Source organism: Gobio gobio (genome assembly GCF_949357685.1).
Source record: "Gobio gobio genome assembly, chromosome: 8".
Lineage (NCBI taxonomy): Eukaryota > Metazoa > Chordata > Actinopteri > Cypriniformes > Gobionidae > Gobio > Gobio gobio.
Window position 1 is genome coordinate 3,781,408 of NC_137114.1, and position 21,094 is coordinate 3,802,501.

General features: G+C 40.4%; 1 protein-coding gene across 1 annotated transcript; it reads right to left on the bottom strand.

Annotated features, from left to right (window-relative positions):
* Positions 1 to 1,329: 1,329 nt before the first annotated feature.
* Positions 1,330 to 19,316, bottom strand: nmd3 (NMD3 ribosome export adaptor). The gene is made up of 15 exons (XM_079824380.1): positions 19,060 to 19,316; positions 18,059 to 18,193; positions 14,788 to 14,884; positions 14,621 to 14,701; positions 13,882 to 14,010; positions 12,067 to 12,157; positions 11,915 to 11,993; positions 11,678 to 11,774; positions 11,489 to 11,606; positions 9,719 to 9,864; positions 9,504 to 9,616; positions 9,346 to 9,418; positions 7,815 to 7,921; positions 2,565 to 2,635; positions 1,330 to 2,448 (listed from the first exon to the last, which is right to left on the bottom strand). The coding sequence occupies exons 1-15, from the start codon at positions 19,101 to 19,103 to the stop codon at positions 2,312 to 2,314; spliced, it is 1,518 nt and encodes a 505-aa protein (XP_079680506.1). The 5' UTR covers positions 19,104 to 19,316; the 3' UTR covers positions 1,330 to 2,311.
* Positions 19,317 to 21,094: the final 1,778 nt, after the last annotated feature.

Genomic DNA, 21,094 nt, shown 5'->3' on the forward strand with positions numbered 1-21,094 from the left:
TAGGATGGGAATCCACGTCTTTAACAGAGTAAAAAGCTCAGTATGCATGAAACAGCATTTCACCCCCCCTTTAAAGACACACATGACCAACATCTGTATCACGTCACACTCACTCAATCAGTGTTTCAACTGCAGACAGACGTCACATTTACCTCAGAAAAACCATATCCAGTGTCCATGAACTCATCAGACAGATAGAAAAATAACTCTAGAGGAGCATTCTGATTAATATACGCACCATATTACATATTCATTATATGTTAATGGCCTTCAATATTTAATATAAATCCATCAAGTTTTTATGACTGCCACCGTTTAAATGTTTATATTAAACAAAAAAAATTGGAGTATAAATATAATTTTGTTACTGTAAAGTTAATATTATAACTGTATTATTATAAAACCCATCATTGAGTGTAATTGAAGTGTTTGCATAGAAATCAGTTAATTTTCACCTTCAATATTAAATCAACGGACTCCCATAGTTTACAGTATTAGTTCAGTTTTCCTTCAGAACATGTGACATGTGTTACCTGATATATATCCACAATAATCCATATCGAATCTAATGGTGAGATCTGTGTCAATACCCAGCTCTAGAGCACATACACACATGCCCACTCTGCAAAAACTGAGCTTTAAATCTCTCGACAAATTAAAAGACGTAAATGACATTCAAAATTAAAGATATGGATTGTCCTGAATCATGTCAGCTGGAGATCAGGATTGATGAAGTGCTTCTGACCACACAACTCTGCCACGCTGTGTGTGTGTGTGTGTGTGAGATGTGTGTTGGAACTGGTTTCAGCAAACACAGATTGTTGAATTATGCTGACAATGATGGAACTTGTGACCATAACAAAGCTTTTGGGAAACACACCCCCGGTTAATAAAAACCCATCCGTCACACGAGGACACGCTTCACTGATGATATGCCGGCTGGTGAGCAAACACACCTCACTGTCACACACACCCCATTACAAACACATGTGTCCGTTCCCTGAATGACCCAAAGGGCATTTAGAGAACAAAATGAGCAATTTACTCAAAAGGAAAATGTATTGAATTAAATATGACTAATTATGAATATTTATATTGGCTGCAAGAAGTAATGGTAGCAGAATCATCTGTTCTATCAGTGTTAGTGACCGTCTGTAAGCTGTGAACACACACTAATGCAGGACATGTGTTTCACTTATGTTTTTTTGTTTCAGTATGTATTTATGAATCATTATTAATGTCGTTACTGAATGCTTCTGAATGTTATTTATATATATAAGCACTTATGTTTTTCATGATTAAGTATTTAATGGGAACTTATTCGAACTTACTGAGGCAAAAGAAGTTTTAATAATGAAGGCTAAAGTAAAATTCCCAGCATCAGCTGCTGTCAAACGGCACATTAAGCTTTACTTCACGGAGAGCTTACGACCGACTGGCCTGAAGAACAAACGGTGAATAAAGTACACACTTAGATCTGGTCAAGTCAGGAACGACAGGTGCAGCCCTACCCAGAATCCCATCCCTCTATCACCACTCCTTCCATTGTTAGAGCTTTGACACATCTGGGTTTATAAGGTTATGCGAAGTGCCAAGGATCTACTTTTACATTGCAGCTTTGTGTGAAGCATAACCAGAGCTTCATTAGTAAATTCCACAGTCCTGGAACAACAGGAGAGGACGGATCCGGCGAGTAGGGGAGTAGGGGAAGGGGACGGGAACATGGCCTATGGATGGGCAATCTCAGTCGGGTCTCCATCCAACTATTAGAGAATGTGTGTAAGAAATCCTGTAAGGAAACGGTTGACGTGCTAAATAAACTCTCAGAATTATAGTCATTTAATGCGCTAGATTATCTTTATCTACATGCAAACCGAAGCATTGAGAACTGTGTAAGTGTACAAACAGTTTAATAAGAAGATACTTTATAAAGACAGAATATTAGGCGTATACAGACAGGAGCCATCTTGGAAAACAATCTTGACGAATCGAGCCGCGAACGCTGTGCCAAGTGAGCTGGTCGATAGGAGTTAAGTTCAGCTAGGAAGTAGGAAGGCGTAGGGCTTCTAAAGAATCATTTTTAGTATATTAAGTACCAAATTAGTGCTTGCAAATAGAGCTCGGTATGGAATAGCAGGTTTTTTCTGTTCCACAGCGTAAAGGAAGGACATTAGTTTTGAAATCACAGCGTTTTCTCTGATTTCTCAATCACCGCTCACAGCCACTGGGTTCAACTCTTTTATTGACTCCACCAGCTTTACTAGGAAACACAGTGGCCACAGTAAAGCCCTTCCCTCCAGACGTCTGGAGCTCATGAATCCGTCATCATGTCGGCCCCCTCTCCACCGGTGGCGTCACTCAGGCTCAGATCCTCCATCATCTCGGCCAGAGAGATCCTGGGAGCGCCATCATCATCTGTGTCACTTTCCACAGGGATCTTTGAGGCGTCTGTACAGGGAACAGGACTGATGTGAGAACAGCCAGCGCATGAACACGAGACACACACACACACACACGCACACACGCACACACACACACACACGCACACACACACGCTTCATCACCTCTGAAGATGTTGACGTTCTTCCTCAGAAGCTCGTCTTCCTCCAGGTCCTCCAGGAACTCATTGTATTGCCTGTGGGAAACAATCATCATCATCATCATCAGTTCACTGGGAAAGAATAAAGATTGACTTCCATTCTCAAACACCATCATTTCAACACCACAGGAAAACTCGTTTGCTACTGAACGGACAGAATAAAAGGTTGAATTACAACAGTACTAAAGGCTAATATTAAACGCTTTAAGGCCAGTTTAATTATTAGATGAAAAACAAAGCACTTCCTGATAGTCAGTATGGTAAACACAACAGCCAGGGATTTTCTCTAATTCTCGTCAACGCTAGTTTAATTTTCAGGCAACACTTTGGTCATATTTCAGGCATTATCTAACAACTGAGCAGGTTTATATGTACGCTCCTACACTGATGTTTGTGCTGTTATATGATGCAGTGAGTTTAGACAGAAGGAGTGAGTTTCATTTGTTGATGGATCGTTGTTGTTAATCTAGTGAATGATTTAATGCACAAGCGCAGCAGAGGAAGTGCTCGACACACAGGAAGGACAATAACTGTGCTGGGGTTCACATGAACGTGTCTCTGGAGGAGAGCGACTGATGGCGTTCTCTGTTCCTCTTCCCTCCACACACAGCTGTGTTTATAAGCTGGAGGAACACGTCAGCCCATCAGCGCCCCCTGCTGTCTCATCAATCTGCACTGGTGTGTGTGTGTGTGTGTGTGTGTGTCTTATAGTGGTTTCAGACGGAGACGGATTCTTTATCCTTAATGCTTTATTTCTTTTACTCATTGATAAAAACAGCATAAAGCCTTCAAATGCTGACATGTGGTCCATTTTCTGAAATTGAGACTTATTCATCATCTGAAATCTTCCATTGATGAGTGGTGTGTTAGGACAATATTTGTCTGAGGTACAACTATAACAGAAGATCTGGAATCTGAGGCTGCAAAAACATCTAAATATTGAGAAAATCTCCTTTAAAGTTGTCCAGATAAAGTCCTTAATGCATATTACTACTAATAACACATTTATGATATATTTATGGTTGTAAACTTACAAAATCTCTTCATGGAGCATTATCTTAATATCCTAATGATTTTTGGCATAAATGAAGAATTGATAATTGAGCCACACAATGGGGCTGTTGGCTATTGCCACAGATAAACCTGTGAGACGCACGACTGCTGTTGAGGTCATAATAACTTTTTTTTTTTTATAGTTTCAACAGATTTTAGCTGTGGTACCAAAATTTGTACCAAGAACCGTACAATTTTACTGGCATTGATACCGACTACTAGAACGTTGGTGGCATGACATCCAGGGCAGGACTGAGGGGTCAGGGGTCAGGGCCCCGGGGCTTGAGTTTGTGTTTTGGGCCCTACAAACATCATTATGATGCCATGAGGTTCAATTAATATGCAACATGACTAGCCTAGTTAAAGTTAAGAGGTAAAAATTACATTTTAAACGTGTCATATCAGTGTTAAATTAAATCAACAAATCTGCTGTTTGTTCCGTTTCCACAGAAGACTCTGTGTGTGTGTGTGTGTGTGTGTGTGTGTGTGTGTGTGTGTGTGTGTGCGTGTGTACGTGTGTGTACGTGTGTGTGCGTGTGTGTGTGTGTGTGACTGAGAAGCTATTGAACTGATGTATAAGTGTGATCGTGCAGATGTTCAGAAAAACTGCACTCTTGCTTGTGATAACTTATGTCAGAGGCTCATGTTATTAATATATAAAACGGGAACTCACTAGGCCTAAATGTGTTTTTATTATAATTTTGATGATATTTCTGCCTATAGTGATGCCAGAGAGACGGGAGAGAGCGCTCAGCTCTTCAGATCGCATCCTTTAGTGGAAAATTATCAGAAATAATCATTCTCAGTAAAGCAATGAGACGTAGATCTTTCTAAATGTGATCGTTCAAGCCTTAACTAATCTCTTTACAGTAGCCATGTGATCAGTGATCTACACAAAGACACATGTCAGTTAAAGGGATAGTTCCCCAAAAATGTACATGCTGTCATTAGTTCCTCTCCCTCATGTCAAACCCATCAGACCTTCATTCATCTTCAGACACAATGAAGATATTTCTGATGAAATCTGAGAACTGACCCTCCATAGTCATTTAATTAACACTTTCAAGGTCCAGAAAGGAAAAAGACATTGTTAAAATAGAAAAATACAGTTTATGTTGGCCAGCGTGGGAGACTGACACAGGCTAGAAGGAAATGGTTGAATAAAGTCATTATTTGTGTTTGCGCACTGAAGTATTCTCATGGCTTCCTAACATTAAGGTTGTAGACACTCATTAGACACGGTTGCCTTGTCCCGTGCCTGAGCGCGATTGTCAATAAGGTGAGAACCAGGACCGTAATAAACCTAAATATGCTGGATTACACTCGAGAAGTGCATCCAAGTAGTAATAGTTTGGTGTTTGCAGGGTTCTTGCAGGTTTCAGAAAGTCAAATTTAAGACCTTTTTAAGACATTTTAAGACATTTTAAGACCATAAAGATTGAAATTTAAGACCTATACGACGCACTACCAAAATTATTTAAATCAAAGAAATAATAAAAAAAGCAATGACATTAGTAACCCTCCACAGCCAACAACGTGCCAAATGCCCAAAACCTTAGGCCCAAAATGAAAATAGGCTAAAAAACAAACTTGCCCTCAAATAGAATAGATTACAAAACAGCATATTAATATCCTAATACAGATTGAACAGGGGATGCACTAGGGAGATAGGATAAACTAGGGATGCTCGATTTGGGGAAGATATCTAATTGCGATTATTCTGGTTAAAATGCAATTTTTTTTTACAAATGAAAAGTGTATGCATATAACATTTTATATATTAATGTTTATATATTAAAGAGACTAATAATAATGATTATATTCAATAAATACAAATATTTAACAAAATTAGAAATATTACTATTACAATAACATTTTAATTATTAAAACATTAAAAATAGAGTATTTAAGAATAAATATAACAATATAATAATAATACTAATAAAATAACATTTATATTTTACAGAAAACTTATTCTACAAAAAAAACCTGCTGGGTTACCTGTTAATATGCAGACAGCCTATGACTAAAAATCATTAGAAAGGTCTAAAGATTTATTGTAAAAAATTAAATTAAAAAATTAAGAAATTCTGTGCTTTTTATCTGTGATATAAATTTCTTAAAGTCTATGTATTTAATATGAAATATGAGCCTCTTATGCATCCACTGTGGGGGAAAAACTGTAGATTGGAGAAAAACATATGGGTTGTCATATAAATTTATTTAGAGAAGTATTATTTTTCATATTTGTTACCCAAACTTTCATTCATACTGAAGCCAGAGGGCGCCCTCGAGCAGAAACTCCACATTTCCCTCAGAGAAGTCATCCTTAGCCCTAATGTGAAGCTAGCGATGTAGGATAAACTGAAGATAGAAATGCTTTGACTGATGAAACGAAGACAATAAACACGACTGCATCAAGCTATGGTGTATTTGAGTTCTTCAAGCCTTCACTATTGTCATAATAATAAGGTATGCAGAGCTGATTGAGTGCAGACTTTATCACGGTTTAGAATAATATAAAACAATGCATGTCTGCCTCATTCTGTCCAGAAAAAATACAACGTTATTAAATGTAGACGTATTTTGCGGTATGTGTACCAACACCCTCAGAAAGAACTACAACACCCCCAACGAACGCTCTGAGGGCGGCGCAGCAAAGACTCTAGAGCTCCGCTTTGAGCTCCGCTTTCGCCATTCGATACTTTTTTGCTACAGTGTAACGTTAATAACTTTCTGCAGCCAGAATTTCTGGAAATGAACGAGGAGAACACTTTTTTTAAGACCTAACTAAATTAAATTTAAGACCTCGGGTGAAAATCTGGCCGTTTTTAAGACGTTTTAAGGCCTTAAATTAAAAAAAAATAATTTTAGACATTTTAAGACTTTTTAAGACCCCGCGGGAACCCTGCGTTTGCTGTCATAATGTCAAAATTTTTGACAGAATGTACACTTTTGGGTGAACTAACCCTTTAACTTGGTTTGATAATGGCCTGGAAGCTCGCAGTTGGAGGACTACACTTCATTTCTCGAGCACAGTTGAGCAATGCAAGCCTTCCTATACTCACGAGCGTGAACACGTGTTTGGCACATTTATGTAGTAGGGCTGGGTAAAAAAATATGGATTTCTCGATTTTAATCGATTCTCACTTTTACAAAACAATATTGATTCTTAAATCCCAAGAATCGATAAGTCTATTTTTTTTTTTTACAAAATTCAAAAACATAAATATCGTTTTGGCGCTGTGGCGTGAGATCGCTCAGCTCAGCTCAACTCAAGAGAAGCAGCAGCGGAGCAAAAATGAACGCATCTTCTCTTCCGCCTGGTGAAATAAACACGAATGAGCTTCTGAAAGTGTGTTAAAGATACAGGACAACTTATCGAAATCCATATCATGTCACACAGAATTGCTCAGTGTTTCAACCGCAGAAAGATGCAAGTAAAACGGCTTACAAGTAAACAATGTCAGTTACCTCAGAAAAACCATACCCAGTGTCCATAAACTCGTCAGTCAGCTAGAAAAATTAACTCTAGAGAGGAGCATTTAGCTAATTATATGCACCACATTACATAGGATATTCATTGTCAATGTTCTTCAATATTTAATAAATCTGGCAAGTTTTTATGAAAGTCACCCTTTAAATGTTTATATTTAAAAAAAAAACTAATTGGAGTAGAATTTTGATTATCTAATTGTAAAGTTAATATTATAACTATTATTATAAATAGTGTCATTTAAGTGTTTGTATACAAATCAGTTAATTTGTACCATCAATATTAGTAGGCTAATGTAGTATCAACTGACTCCCATAGTTTACAACATTAGTTCAGAAATTAGTTTTCCTTGAGAAAATTTTCCATGTATTATACCTGATACATATCCAAAATAATCCATATTGAATTGAAAATCGAATGCTTGTGAATCGAAATCGGATCGAATTGTGAAATTTGTGTCAATACCCAGCCCTAGTATGTAGTGTATGAGATTTAGTTTTCAGGCGCTCAAGTCACGACTTTGGGCTTTAGCTGGCCTGTTATATTCCTCGCTCACACTGGCCAGACAGTGGAGGTGTGGCTAATCATTCCAGTCTGGCATATAACCAATCAGACCAATGTAAACGGGGACCCAGTCCAGCCCAGCGGTGTGTGTGAGCGACTGACCTCTCGTCATCGGTGTCCGCCGCGTCCCTCTCGCGCTCCAGCTCCCTCAGCTTCCACACGCGGTTCCTCACTCTCCTCATGCGGTCGTAGCTCTTCTTTATCAGCACCTGCAGCACACACTCATGCTCTTCAAATCAACTCACTCAAACACCCTGCCCTAAACACCTCAAATACTCTTCAGCACACAGCGGCTTCTCTTCTGCTGCTCTCTGTGTGAATGAGGGATGCAACAATACAGTTAGTCCATGGTTCAATACACACGGTTTTCGGTTCGGTTCGGATGGCTTGTCACATCAGTTTGTTATTCTTTTCTTAGGCGTTTTTATTTTACTGAAAAGAATTGAAAAACCTTACTTAAACTTAAAACTTTACTTTTAAAATAAAAAAACCTTGTACACATTCCTAGTGTATTGTATAATATAAAATAAATATATATAAAGATTTACACTGGCAGCTCAGAGCAGTACAGCAACATTTAACTATGAAATTGAATGAATAAATGTAAAAATAAAACACTACATAGACTTCACTATAAGATATACATTGATTCTTATTAAAGCTACTGTATTAAAGTTATTCAGTCAAGAGCAATGAGTGATTTTCTCTTTGTCTTTTGTTGTTGTATTAACATTAAAAGGATAGTTTGCTCAAAAATGAAAATTCTGTCATTGAGAAATTAATATAGGTTTGGAACAACATTAGAGTGAGTAAATAATGACATTATTTCAGATGTGAACTGTCTCTTTAAGGATTGCATGTTCACTATAGGCTGCGCTGCTGTCATTGTAAGACCTGCACACATCTATTATACAGACACACACCGATTTAACTTTCACTTTAGACATAACCGACTGTGTTTATGTAAACCTTGTGTGTATTTGACAGTATTAGTGCAGTGAGAAGACTACTTAGTCCAGTAATCACGTGTTTGACAGGCGTTTAGTGCGCGCGCTCGGAAAAGCACATGTTAAACCGCGCACGCGAATGAGCCGGCAAGGCTTTAAAACGCACGCAAAGAATGAACTTTGGTGATTGTGAATATCTATAGTGTAGCGTGAGTATAACTCCACCACTAACGTGTGATGTGAATGCATGTTGCGTTGTTCAATGTATTGGGATGGAGGCAAATTATAGAACGTGTAGAAAAGTAATTAATTAAATGCAAAACCGAATTCACAAGCGCGTATTGAACCGTGAATGCCGTACCAAACGGTTCAATATTATATTGAGAATTGTGGCATCCCTAATGTGAATATACAGTAAAGTGTCATTTATTCCTGTGTTCAAAGCTGAATTATCATCATTACTAATCACTAATTATTCTCATATGAGGATCTGATGATCAACTCACATTTATGATTATTATCAGTGTTCACATTTCTGTGGAAGTCACTTAGGATTCTTTGATGAACGTGTAACATTATAAATGTCTTTACTGTCACTTTTGATCAGTTTAATGCGTCCATGATGAATAAAAGTGCATTTCCTTCTGACCTGTGAACAGCAGTGAATAACTAAACTGCGGTCTTACCACATCGGGAACATGGTGAGGGTTCATTTTGTTGAGGAACTCATCATTGATGTTGGCGTTGGCGAAATCAAAGCTGAGGTGTAAGAAGAAAAGCGTGTCAGAATCAGTGTTTTCATGTGTCGAGCATTAAACCAGTGAAATGAAGCATGTGACCCGACCCCAGCACCAGGTCTCCGATGTTCAGCAGGTGACCCAGGAACGTCCTGCAGTGATACTGATGAGCGGAGTCCATCTCTGACGTCTTCTGGACCCACACCTCGGCCAGAGTGTGCTGCAAACACACACACACACACACACACACACACTCTTACGATAAGCTGGATGAATAGCAGAGAGACAGCTCCTCCCTCTGATCTCCTGGACTCAGTCTTACCCTGTTGGACGTGAGGCCAGCGCCAGATCCTAACCGCTGGTCCCGGATCAGCTCCATGTCCATGATGATGAACTCTTCTAGCTGACGCGGGCTACACAGACTGCTGAACGGGTGACGCCAGTATGTGTTTCCATCCACCTCAGCGACTGAGACACAACACACACACAAATAAAGTCAGGGTCATATACACTCACCTAAAGGATTATTAGGAACACACACTAATCCTGTGTTTGACCCCCTTTCGCCTTCAGAAGTGCCTTAATTCTACGTGGCATTGATTCCACAAGGTGCTGAAAGCATTCTTTAGAAATCTTGGCCCATATTGATTGGAGAGCATCTGCAGTTGATGGAGATTTGTGGGATGCACATCCAGGGCACGAAGCTCCCGTTCCACCACATCCCAAAGATGCTCTATTGGGTTGAGATCTGGTGACTGTGGGGGCCATTTTAGTCCAGTGAACTCATTGTCATGTTCAAGAAACCAATTTGAAATGATTGGAGCTTTGTGACGGTGCATTATCCTGCTGGAAGTAGCCATCAGAGGATGGGGACATGGTGCTCATAAAGGGATGGACATGGGCAGAAACAATGCTCAGGTAGGCCGTGGCATTTAAACCATGCCCAATTGGCACTAAGGGGCCTAAAGTGTGCCAAGTAAACATCCCCCACACCATTACACCACCACCACCAGCCTGCACAGTGGGAACAAGGCATGATGGATCCATGTTCTCATTCTGTTTACGCCAAATTCTGCCTCTACCATCTGAATGTCTCAACAGAAATCCAGACTCATCAGACCAGGCAACATTTTTCCAGTCTTCAACTGTCCAATTTTGGTGAGCTGGTGCATATTGTAGCCTCTTTTTCCTATTTGTAGTGGAGATGAGTGGTACCCGGTGGGGTCTTCTGCTGTTGTAGCCCATCCGCCTCAAGGTTGTGTGTGTTGTGGCTTCACAAATGCTTTGCTGCATACCTCGGTTGTAACGAGTGGTTATTTCAGTCAAAGTTGCTCTTCTATCAGCTTGAATCAGTCGGCCCATTCTCCTCTGACCTCTAGCATCAACAAGGCATTTTCACCCACAGGACTGCCGCATACTGGATGATTTTCCCTTTTCACACCATTCTTTGTAAACTCTAGAAATGGTTGTGTGTGAAAATCCCAGTAACTGAGCAGATTGTGAAATACTCAGACCGGCCCGTCTGGCACCAACAACCATGCCACGCTCAAAATTGCTTAAATCTCCTTTCTTTCCCATTCCGACATTCAGTTTGGAGTTCAGGAGATTGTCTTGACCAGGACCACACCCCTAAATGCATTGAAGTAACTGCCATGTGATTGGTTGATTAGATAATTGCATTAATGAGAAATTGAACAGGTGTTCCTAATAATCCTTTAGGTGAGTGTATTTCCACTTCTCAAACCGGGGTCCGTGAGGTGACACGCAAACAAGAAAACACAGAGTTTTGCTTTTGCTAACATTTAAACCGAGCTTGAATCTCTATCAGGCTGAATGCCCTGAACACATGAGATCCAATCAAATGACCTCATCTCGCATTTTAATAGAACAAAATGTGTAATGATATTGGGAACTATAATTGGTATCCATTTGGCTTGTTTGTAAAACACTAACACTATTATCATTAATATCTGTCCTTGGATTTGCCCCAGATCACCCGCCGTCCCCAAATCAGTGGCCACGCCCTCCACACCTCATATAATGTGCCCGACCGCAGGTCATGTGACATGAGCGGGAGTTGGCAGTCACTCACCCTGCAGGGTGTTGGGGTCAATCAGGTGTATGGAGCTGGTGACCCGGACACAGACGCACACCTGGCCCATGTTACCCAGACTCTGGGCGAGCCGTGGAGACAGACACACCACGTTGTCCTGCAACACACACACACTCAGTCACAGGGCGAAGAGACACAAACAGGAAACACACGGGACACCACACTCACCTTACACACAGGAACGATCTCCACGGAGAAGCTGCTCTTGTAGTTGTAGGTGTTGGAGTGGACATCATGAGAGATCAGCCGCTGAGACGCCTTCGACCTTCACAAACAACACCCATAATGCTTCACTTCTATTCCGACACCCTGAAACCGATGTGTGTGTGTGTGTGTGTGTGTGTGTGTGTGTGTGTGTGTGTGTGTGTGTGTGTGTGTGTGTGTGTGTGTTGTGACATGTCAGACCTGCAGGGAACGGTGCACTGCAGGAAGTCCACCATCTTCTGCCCGTGCTGCTTCGAGCCGTAGTAGAAATCAATGCCCTCTGGAAAGAGGAAGAGGGGTTAAACACAGCCCAGAGGATCCTCACACAGCGCTGAGGATGATGGGAAACGCACCGTGAATCTCTTTGATGCGCACGGTGTTCTGATGCAGCTTGTGCTTCAGGATCAGCTGCTCCAGGTAGTAGAACGTCTTCTTGTGGACAGTCTGGTGGACAAACACAACACGTCAACATATAGGCCGAGAGGAACCATATCCTGTCTGAGAGCGCCCAGAAACAGAGCCGCCCACTCCACAGGTGTGCAGATATCAGGATATCATCGCTGAAGACGACAGACATTAGCACGTCTTGAATGCGGAACAGCACCTGAGGGTTAATGCTGTATTCAATATTCTCGGACCGTTTGATGCCGTCTAGACAAAAGTCCCGCCTCCAGCTCTGATGAGCCAATGGCGGTAACTAAAGGCGGTCATATGGATATATTGGTGGACTTTACTCTTGAGTTGCGTCTCTGGCGTACCTGTTTGTTTGTTTTAACACCACACCAGCTTCTGAGGCTTTTCTCATGGGGAGAAAAATCTATGGCAAAACAATTTACTATGTATTTTTGCAAAAAAATGATATTTGGTTTGACTGGTAACTGGTTTCACTTTGTTTAAAATTTCTTCAAACTAGAGTTAATAGAATAAAAAAAAGGTTTCTCACAGGCTTAAAACCTGTAATGAGAGAGTTTGTGTGAAGTTTGAGCTCAAGACACCCCACAGATAATGTTTTATAGAATGTTACAATTATCACTTTTTGAGGATGAAAAAAAACTTGTAGTTTTTTTGTTTGTGTCCCTTTAAATGCAAATGAGATGCGATAGACATGTAATCAATATCAATAAAAAATGTGTTCCATAATTTTTTGTCTTTGTCGGAAGAAACCAGAGGTTGCAAAGCAAGTTTGGTTCCATGAACAAATGCACTCACTCTCTGGTAACCAAGCAAGCTAAGACAGGCTAACAGCCAATCAGGTAACTATCAGTTAGGGTTAGGGAAACACTCCGCTCAGCTCGCCAGTGTGGCAGTTTTTTGACTAGTCTGACCAATGCAAATTATGCAAGACCGTCGTCCCCACTAAGACTGGTAATACCACACACTTGTTACACCACCTTAAGCCGTGTTTATACTTTCGTCTGTCTCCGCAGCGTGAGCCTCCGCTGACAGCGCCTCGTTCGTTTGGGGACGTGTTTATACTCGACGTGCTCGCCGTTGTGCTATTGTTGACTTTGGCTGAATCCGAAATCGCCCCCTAAACCCTCAATCACTATTCCCTACTGTAGTCCACTAATACAGTTCACTTGAAGAACTGAATGAAAACGAGTGAGTGAATTCGGACAGGCCCTGTGTGTTCATCAGCTGTACACTCGTTATTGCGGTGCAAAGTGGGATAGAATGAGTGCACTCAATAACGTCCACTATGGTTTTGGACACCACTACAGACGGCTGCCCCCTCAGATAGTGCCCTAGGTAGGGTATAGGGGGCGATGTCAGATTCAGCCTTTGAAACTACGTGGAGAGGTGATGTTACTCTGCATCAGTGCCTCATGACAAAACATCTCAACACTAACAGTTACGAAGAAACAACGGAGGCACTGTTAATGTTAAGAGATAATTGAAATGAGAAATTTTAGACTTGTTCATATTTTAATTATTTGAGTGTTTTCCATGGTTGTGCTGACATTTCTGCCTTTATAACTGAGGGGATTATAATCAGAGGTGTAAAATAAAAATGTTAAAATGCAAAATATTTTTCTCCTGGTCCTTACTTTAAACAGGTCATAAAAAAAAGATATCGACCGATATGAAGCACTTCTATCGTGATACAGTTTTCAGCCCTCTTCTGCAGCGAGTGTGTCCCATCGGTTGGAGAATAGACAGAAACACACCTTCTGCCGGACTTGCACCACTGCTTTCCAGAAGTCTTTGGCCTCCACCCGATGGCAGTCGTCACACATCTGATGCAGAATGACGAACTCCACCACAAACACCTGCTGCAGGATCGCCCCATTCAGCACCTGTGGACACACAGCTCACTGAAACACCGCTCTGACCACACACACACACTCACTGAAACACCGCTCTGACCACACACTCACACTCACTGAAACACCGCTCTGACCACACACACACACACTGAAACACCGCTCTGACCACACACTCACTGAAACACCGCTCTGACCACACACACACACACACTGAAACACCGCTCTGACCACACAAACACTGAAACACCGCTCTGACCACACACACACACTCACTGAAACACCGCTCTGACCACACACACACTGAAACACCGCTCTGACCACACACACACACTCACTGAAACACCGCTCTGACCACACACACACACTCACTGAAACACCGCTCTGACCACACACTCACTGAAACACCGCTCTGACCACACACACACACACTGAAACACCGCTCTGACCACACACACACACTCACTGAAACACCGCTCTGACCACACACTCACTGAAACACCGCTCTGACCACACACACACACACTGAAACACCGCTCTGACCACACACACACACTCACTGAAACACCGCTCTGACCACACACACACACTCACTGAAACACCGCTCTGACCACACACACACACACACACACACACACTCTACCTCTTTCTGGACGGTCAGCTTCATCTTGATCCTCTTGGAGTGGGGTTCGGTCCACAGGAAGCCGGCGTCGATGAGCCTCACCTGGAGGGAAACACAAGGTGAGCTGAGCAGCACAGCAGCGGCCCGGCGTGAGGATGTGTGTGTGTGTGTGTGTGTGTGAGTCCCACCTTAGCCATGGACCCCTTGAGCTTCTTCAGGCACAGCGCCAGCAGCTCCCTGGACTCCAGAGCGCACTGAAGCCACGTCCCCGGAGGCTGCAGGTACCTGACACACACACAACAACAATACTCACACACACACACAGGGCCAAACTAACGGCAATGCCATTTCCCAGTAAACACAGAACGTTCCCCTAACGTTCCCATATGGTTTCCGTTTGGTTATTTTTGTAGGGAACCAAATAAGAACAATTCTCTATTGGCTGTGTCTTTGTAACCAAAGCAGAACCTTCCCAGAACGTTCCCTGCAGGTTACTTTTGGGGTTTATTTTATAACCTCAGAACGTTCAATGCAGATTATTTTTAGATAAAACATTTTTATAATATATACGCAGGTTTATTTGTATATTTCATTACTGCGCGCTTCTCCAGCACATGCTTTCTTCCCTCTTCCACAGAAAGTTCAAAATTAACGGTCATTTCGTTTTTACCGACTGACTAACATTAGTTTATCGATCTTTATTGAATAATGGGTTATAATTAATAAATATAACAATGCGATTTCAGAGAGATTTGACACGTAATTGAAGACAACATGATGTTAACCGAGGAGATTTGGTTTACTGACCAAAAGAGAGAAGGCTACGTTCCGTTAAAGCAGCACTCGGTAGGTTTTGCTCTCGGGGTCCCCCTACAGTTGGGAAACAGTATTGTCCTCTATTACTGCCGTAAACTGTCATTCTACATCAGTGGATGCATCGCACGTGCATTTGTTGACATGACAACCATGATAGCCATGAACACTGCAGGAGGAGTTCACCTGTCTATGGAGTTCACATGCAGGTGTTCTGCTTGCATCGCGTGTGAAACGTCTTCATCCCAGGTACAGTGGCATATGTTTCAGCATGTCATATGAATATAATTTCATGGGTTTTATTTTTTTTCAAACGCCAAATGATCGCGATGCTCAAGTTTACAAGCCAGCGTCATTATAGCCTAGTCTATTGGTTACCGTTTTACAGAATCTATATGATACTTCAATTCAATGTTTGAGTGGTAGATAATCACCATATATCGTCAATATTATAATATCAAGCTACTCTAGATGAATCTGCAAATTTGAAAAATCGATTTGCATTATAGCTTGAGGCAAGACAAATAAACCAATATCACAGACATGTTAGGTATCCTAAAATATGATTTTGTACGTCTTACGTATTTACTTGCAAGAATGTAGCCCCTCCTCCTTCAGCTCACGCCAACGAGCAAACGCTGGCCCAATGTTGATCCTCCTGTCTTTAATCCCATCACTTTCTCCTTTCCTCCGACAAAACCTTTGCTTTCTTATTTTTCTGTGCTGCTTCGGCCATGACTATAACATCTGGCAAACAAACGATAGTTGGGCTCGCACGTCTGAATTTAAGGAAGTGGGGGTGGTGGTGGAAGTGACGTATATGCCGTAAAGCAGTCGAATTTTGTAGTTCTTTTTGTTCTCGGGTTACTACCCGAAACCCGAAGTTTAAAAGTACGATTATAAACGATACAGACCCCGTCAGGCTATGGCAGACGTATCATTCAACCTATTGTAAGTCGATGTATCATCACAAGAGTTTTGAAAATATATTATAAAGGTTGAAAAGTTACCTAGTGCTGCTTTAACTCAGCGGTAAGATAATAATGCAATGTTAACCCAGTTAAAGTAATCTTTAATCATTATTAATGTCTGTGAATAAAATTCATATTTTAAAACCACATATTGTGTTGAAGTCATTTTTATTTGGCACTTAAACGTAAAACTTGGTTGTGGTAATAGGTGTCAGTGATACGAAATGTACATATTAATGCATAATTCAATCTTATTTAATCCTCCATATGAAGATTTGTGTGCTTGAGTTATTTCTATTGATTAAATAAGTTCAAAACAAGACATGGTTTGTAGTAGCTACTGATTATTGACGTTTTCCATGCCGCTTATACCATATGGGATTGCTGGACGATTACTGACCTACAGCAGGGTCAATGATATCAGAGTAAAGAGGTAAGGGGAACGTTCTGGGAAGGTTAGGGGAACGTTCTGGGAAGGTTAGGGGAACGTTCTCCAAACCAGCACCAGGGTTCCCACTCTTTTTCAGCAACCATTTTCCAGTACTTTTCTAGGACATTTTCAATTTTACTAGGTGGGAATAAAAGACAAGGATCATGCCAAATATTGCTTTCTAAGTCTTTAAAAGCCGTCCAGTTTATTGCCATTACTTAACAATCCAGCATTTTTCAATATGAGCTCTTAATCATACATTATGACTATGGAAGCTTGTTTACACCACACAATAGAAAGAAAAGGTAATTGTGACTTTATATCTCGCTTTTCTGACTCTCGCAATTGCGAGTTTACATATTTGTGATATAAACGCGAAAATTGACAATTCTTTTTTCCTCAGAATTGGACTTTATAACTTGCAATTGCAGTTTAGATCTCGTAATTCTGAGAAAAGAAGTCAGAATTGCAAGATATAAACTTGCAACAGTCGCAATTCTCAATTCTGACTATATCTTGCAATTCTGACTATATAACACACAAATGTGACTTTATATCAAGATGTGATTAGGTAGCAGCTTACGAGTTAACATTCACCGCATACATTTGAGCAGTTATAGCATTAGCAAGACTAAACATCATTAATCTAAATACTGCTCACACGCATCAAACTCAGTGTTTCTGCAACTAGCGCTAATTGTTTGGGCCAGCGATAAGCTTTTTTTTTAAAAAGAATTTTCCCAGACAACAACATGATTTTCCAGGACATTTTCTATGTGTTTTCCAGGACTGGAAATTTTGTCAACAATTTTCCATGTTTTCCAGTGGGAACCCTGATAACTAACCCTTTAATTATTACTCTAAAATGTCAACTTCTTTGGTTTATTGTTCATCTTCATCACAGGCACCAGTGTGTTGTTCTTCATGGAGACTATTTAATGGTTTGAAAAGGTGTTCCTCAAGGCTCTATCCTGGGACCACTACTTTTCTCTATTATTATTATTATAAACGACTTAAAAAACGAAGAATTTTCCCAGACAACAAGATTTTCCAGGACATTTTACATTTTCTCTAATTTTCCATGTGTTTTGCAGGACGAGTGGGAACCCTGATAACAGGGAACGTTCAATTTACGTAAAGAAAACTTTCCTGGCTAACCAATAGAGAACGTTAGGATGCAGTTCTGGGAAGCAGATATTGTAATGTGTGTGATTATGAGTGTGTGTTTCTCTGAAGAGGGCGTACCGCTCACACTGCCTGCAGAAGTTGATGGACACCTGCTTGGGGATGCCTTCAGAGATGTCCACCTGAGTCCGGAGGCAGGACACACACATGTTGGCCGGGTTTGGAGGGATGGGAACGCCACAGGTACAGCACAGGCTGCAGAGAGACACACAGATATGAGCCAACATCTGGGCTACAGATTAGGGAGCGTCTCTAAATAGGGCTGGGCAAAAAAATTGATTTTTCGATTAATCGTTTTTTAAAATGTGGTCGATTCAAAATCGATTCTCAAGGCCAAGAATTGATTTTTTCCCCCGGGGGGTTTCCAGTCGATCCTGCCCAGTATTGCATATATGCTTGACGTTAAGATAAAATCGAATGGCAATCGCATCGAAGAAATAACAGAGATAGAGACGAAATCGGCTAAATCGCAAGAAAAGCTTGTCCTTTACTGAAAATTGCTGAAAATCATCCAATATCCTTTTTATGTTTTAGAATAAGTGTATCAAAATATCCTTAAAAACTCAATTGTATTGTATTTAACATAATTGTATGCATTTGAAATATAGAGATGGGTTCTGTTTTAATGTACCCAAGTGTACCTAATATAAAAAGAGTTTAATATACAGGTTTGCGGCTCTTAATTTCTTTTTAATTACCCACTTGTAAACTCATGTTCACTGTTCTTTTATTAAAATATATATATAGTAGGCTATTTGAATTAAATCTATATTCATTGAGTTGAATCGAATCATCTGAATCGATACCCAGCCCGTTACATAGTCACAAAAACAGCTGTCAACTGTCAGACATGTTGCACAACTTTTGTTATTCCATCCAATAAACCGCCAAGTCATATGTAAATAATGATATAAGTTTTAAATTGTGTATTTGAGTACTGACATCTGCATGAACGCTTGACAGCTGGGGTTGAGACTGTTGTTGAGGTTATAACGTGTGTACCTTTAGAGATAAGTCAGCTTTACGCCTGAGCATCTCTACTATAGGGTGGTTATACTCACATGTTGCCGTGGCTGCTGGATGGCGGAGCCTGCATGTACTCCATCACTACTACAGCAGAGCAAACCGAGGCGAGGACTGGCGTAAACACACACACGACAGTGTTATCACTGTAGCGCTGCTTATAATGGCGACTGGCTGTCAGTACAGCACACACACTGTGTCGGAGAATCAGCGATAAACAACTCAATTCCACCGATATTCCCCCGTGTGACCGTGCACATGTGTGTCCGTGTCTGGTTCGGCGACTGCTGATGATGATGATGACGCCGCCACACGTTGTCAGAAAGACAGGACCCTGAAAGCTGCCCCCGACATTCGCCTGAATGCAAATGCGCGTAACACTGGAGCATTTTCAGCATGTGTCAAAAAAGTCTCGTTTAAAGGATCAGTTCACTCCAAAATGAAAATGTCCTGATAATTTACTCACCCCCATCATGTCTTTCTTTCTTCAGTCGAGAAATTAACGTTTTTAAATCCTTTTCCAGGATTTTTCTGCACATAATGTAGGGTTGACCATATTTTGATTACCGAAAAGCAGGACACTCGGCCCAGCAATGGGATACTCAAAGTTTCCTTATTCATTTCAATACATTTAAAGTATGCCCCCTCTGCATGGATAGAAAATTGTTATATTAGGGCCAGGACAGGAGTTGAAAACAGGACGTTTGGTCACCCTTTAGAACATAATGGACTTCAATGGGAACCAACGGCTGAAGGTCCAGATCACTGCAGTTTCAGAGGAAGGGCTTCAGAGGCTCTGACCAATCCCAGACGAGGAATAGAGTCTGTTCTAGACAAACCATCGCCACATTTACAACACACACACACATTTATACACTTTAACCTCAGACGCTTGACTTCACTGTTGTTCTTCTTCCCGGCGTATAACATCATCACGTCTGAAAGGTCACATGACGCAGGTGGAAGTGCCGCCCCAGTGTTAAAATGAACACTCAAACACTAGATCAAACGGCCTTTACACAAATAAAGGTGAAGCAACGACGACGGGCGATTTTGAAGTTGGAGGAGAACATGAGATGGAGTTTATCGGCACTTCCACCTGCGTCATGTGACCTTTCAGATGTGATGATGTCATACGCCGTACTGGGATTGGTCAGAGCCTCTGAAGCCCTTCCTCTGAAACTGCAGTGATCTGGACCTTCAGCCGTTGGTTCCCATTGAAGTCCATTATGAGCAGAAAAATCCTGGAATGTGTTCCTAAAAAAACTTAATTTCTCTTCCACTGAAGAAAGAAAGACATGAACATCTGATGAGATGGGGTGAGGAAACTATCAGTAATATATATATATATATATATATATATATATATATATATATATATATATATATATATATATATATATATATATATATATATATATATATTTTATTTTTTTTTTGTAAAAGTACAAAGAAATACACTAAAGCAAAAATAAAGAAATATACATAGAAAAGCAAAAACAATAATAATTATAAATACATTACTTTCCTTATTTATGTAGATAATCATTTTTCCACATTTACGTATTTCTTTTCCTTGCATCTAGCCCTCAGGTATTCCTTTCTTATTGGTCACACTCATACTCATTGATGGTCAAATGTGACCATACACCTTAACTATTTTTCAATAAAATAAATGTTTTAGTTCAATAATATTTTTTTTATATTTTGAGGATATCTTTTGGTACTAAATACTATTTGTGCAATAATTGTGGTCCATTAATGACCACTTAAAATATTTTTCTTCTAATATTTGTATTATTTATATTACAATTAGTATAGTATTTAAGGTTAAAATAGAGAATTCCAATGCAAGGAGGCAAATTAGAGCCATTTTGTGGCTGGAAAAATAATAATTTTCATTTGTAATTTTGTAATTAAATGTGTTATTACCCACTAGGTGCTTGTATGGCTCTTTGTATGATTTCTTTAATGTAATGCTTATCCTCAAAGAAAAGCAGCTCCAGTGTGCGTTTCCCAATGTTGAAATTGTGTTAAGATTAATGTTAATCTTTCTCATCTTCCTTGGGTCAA

Coding starts and splice junctions, on each gene's coding strand:
- nmd3 (XM_079824380.1), bottom strand. CDS start 19,103: ATGGAGTACATGCAGGCTCCGCCATCCAGCAGCCACGGCAACAT. Junction 14,885..18,058: donor TTCTGCAGGCAGTGTGAGCG/GTACGCCCTCTT, acceptor TGTGTGTGTCAG/GTACCTGCAGCCTCCGGGGA. Junction 2,636..7,814: donor GCGGACACCGATGACGAGAG/GTCAGTCGCTCA, acceptor TGTTTCCCACAG/GCAATACAATGAGTTCCTGG.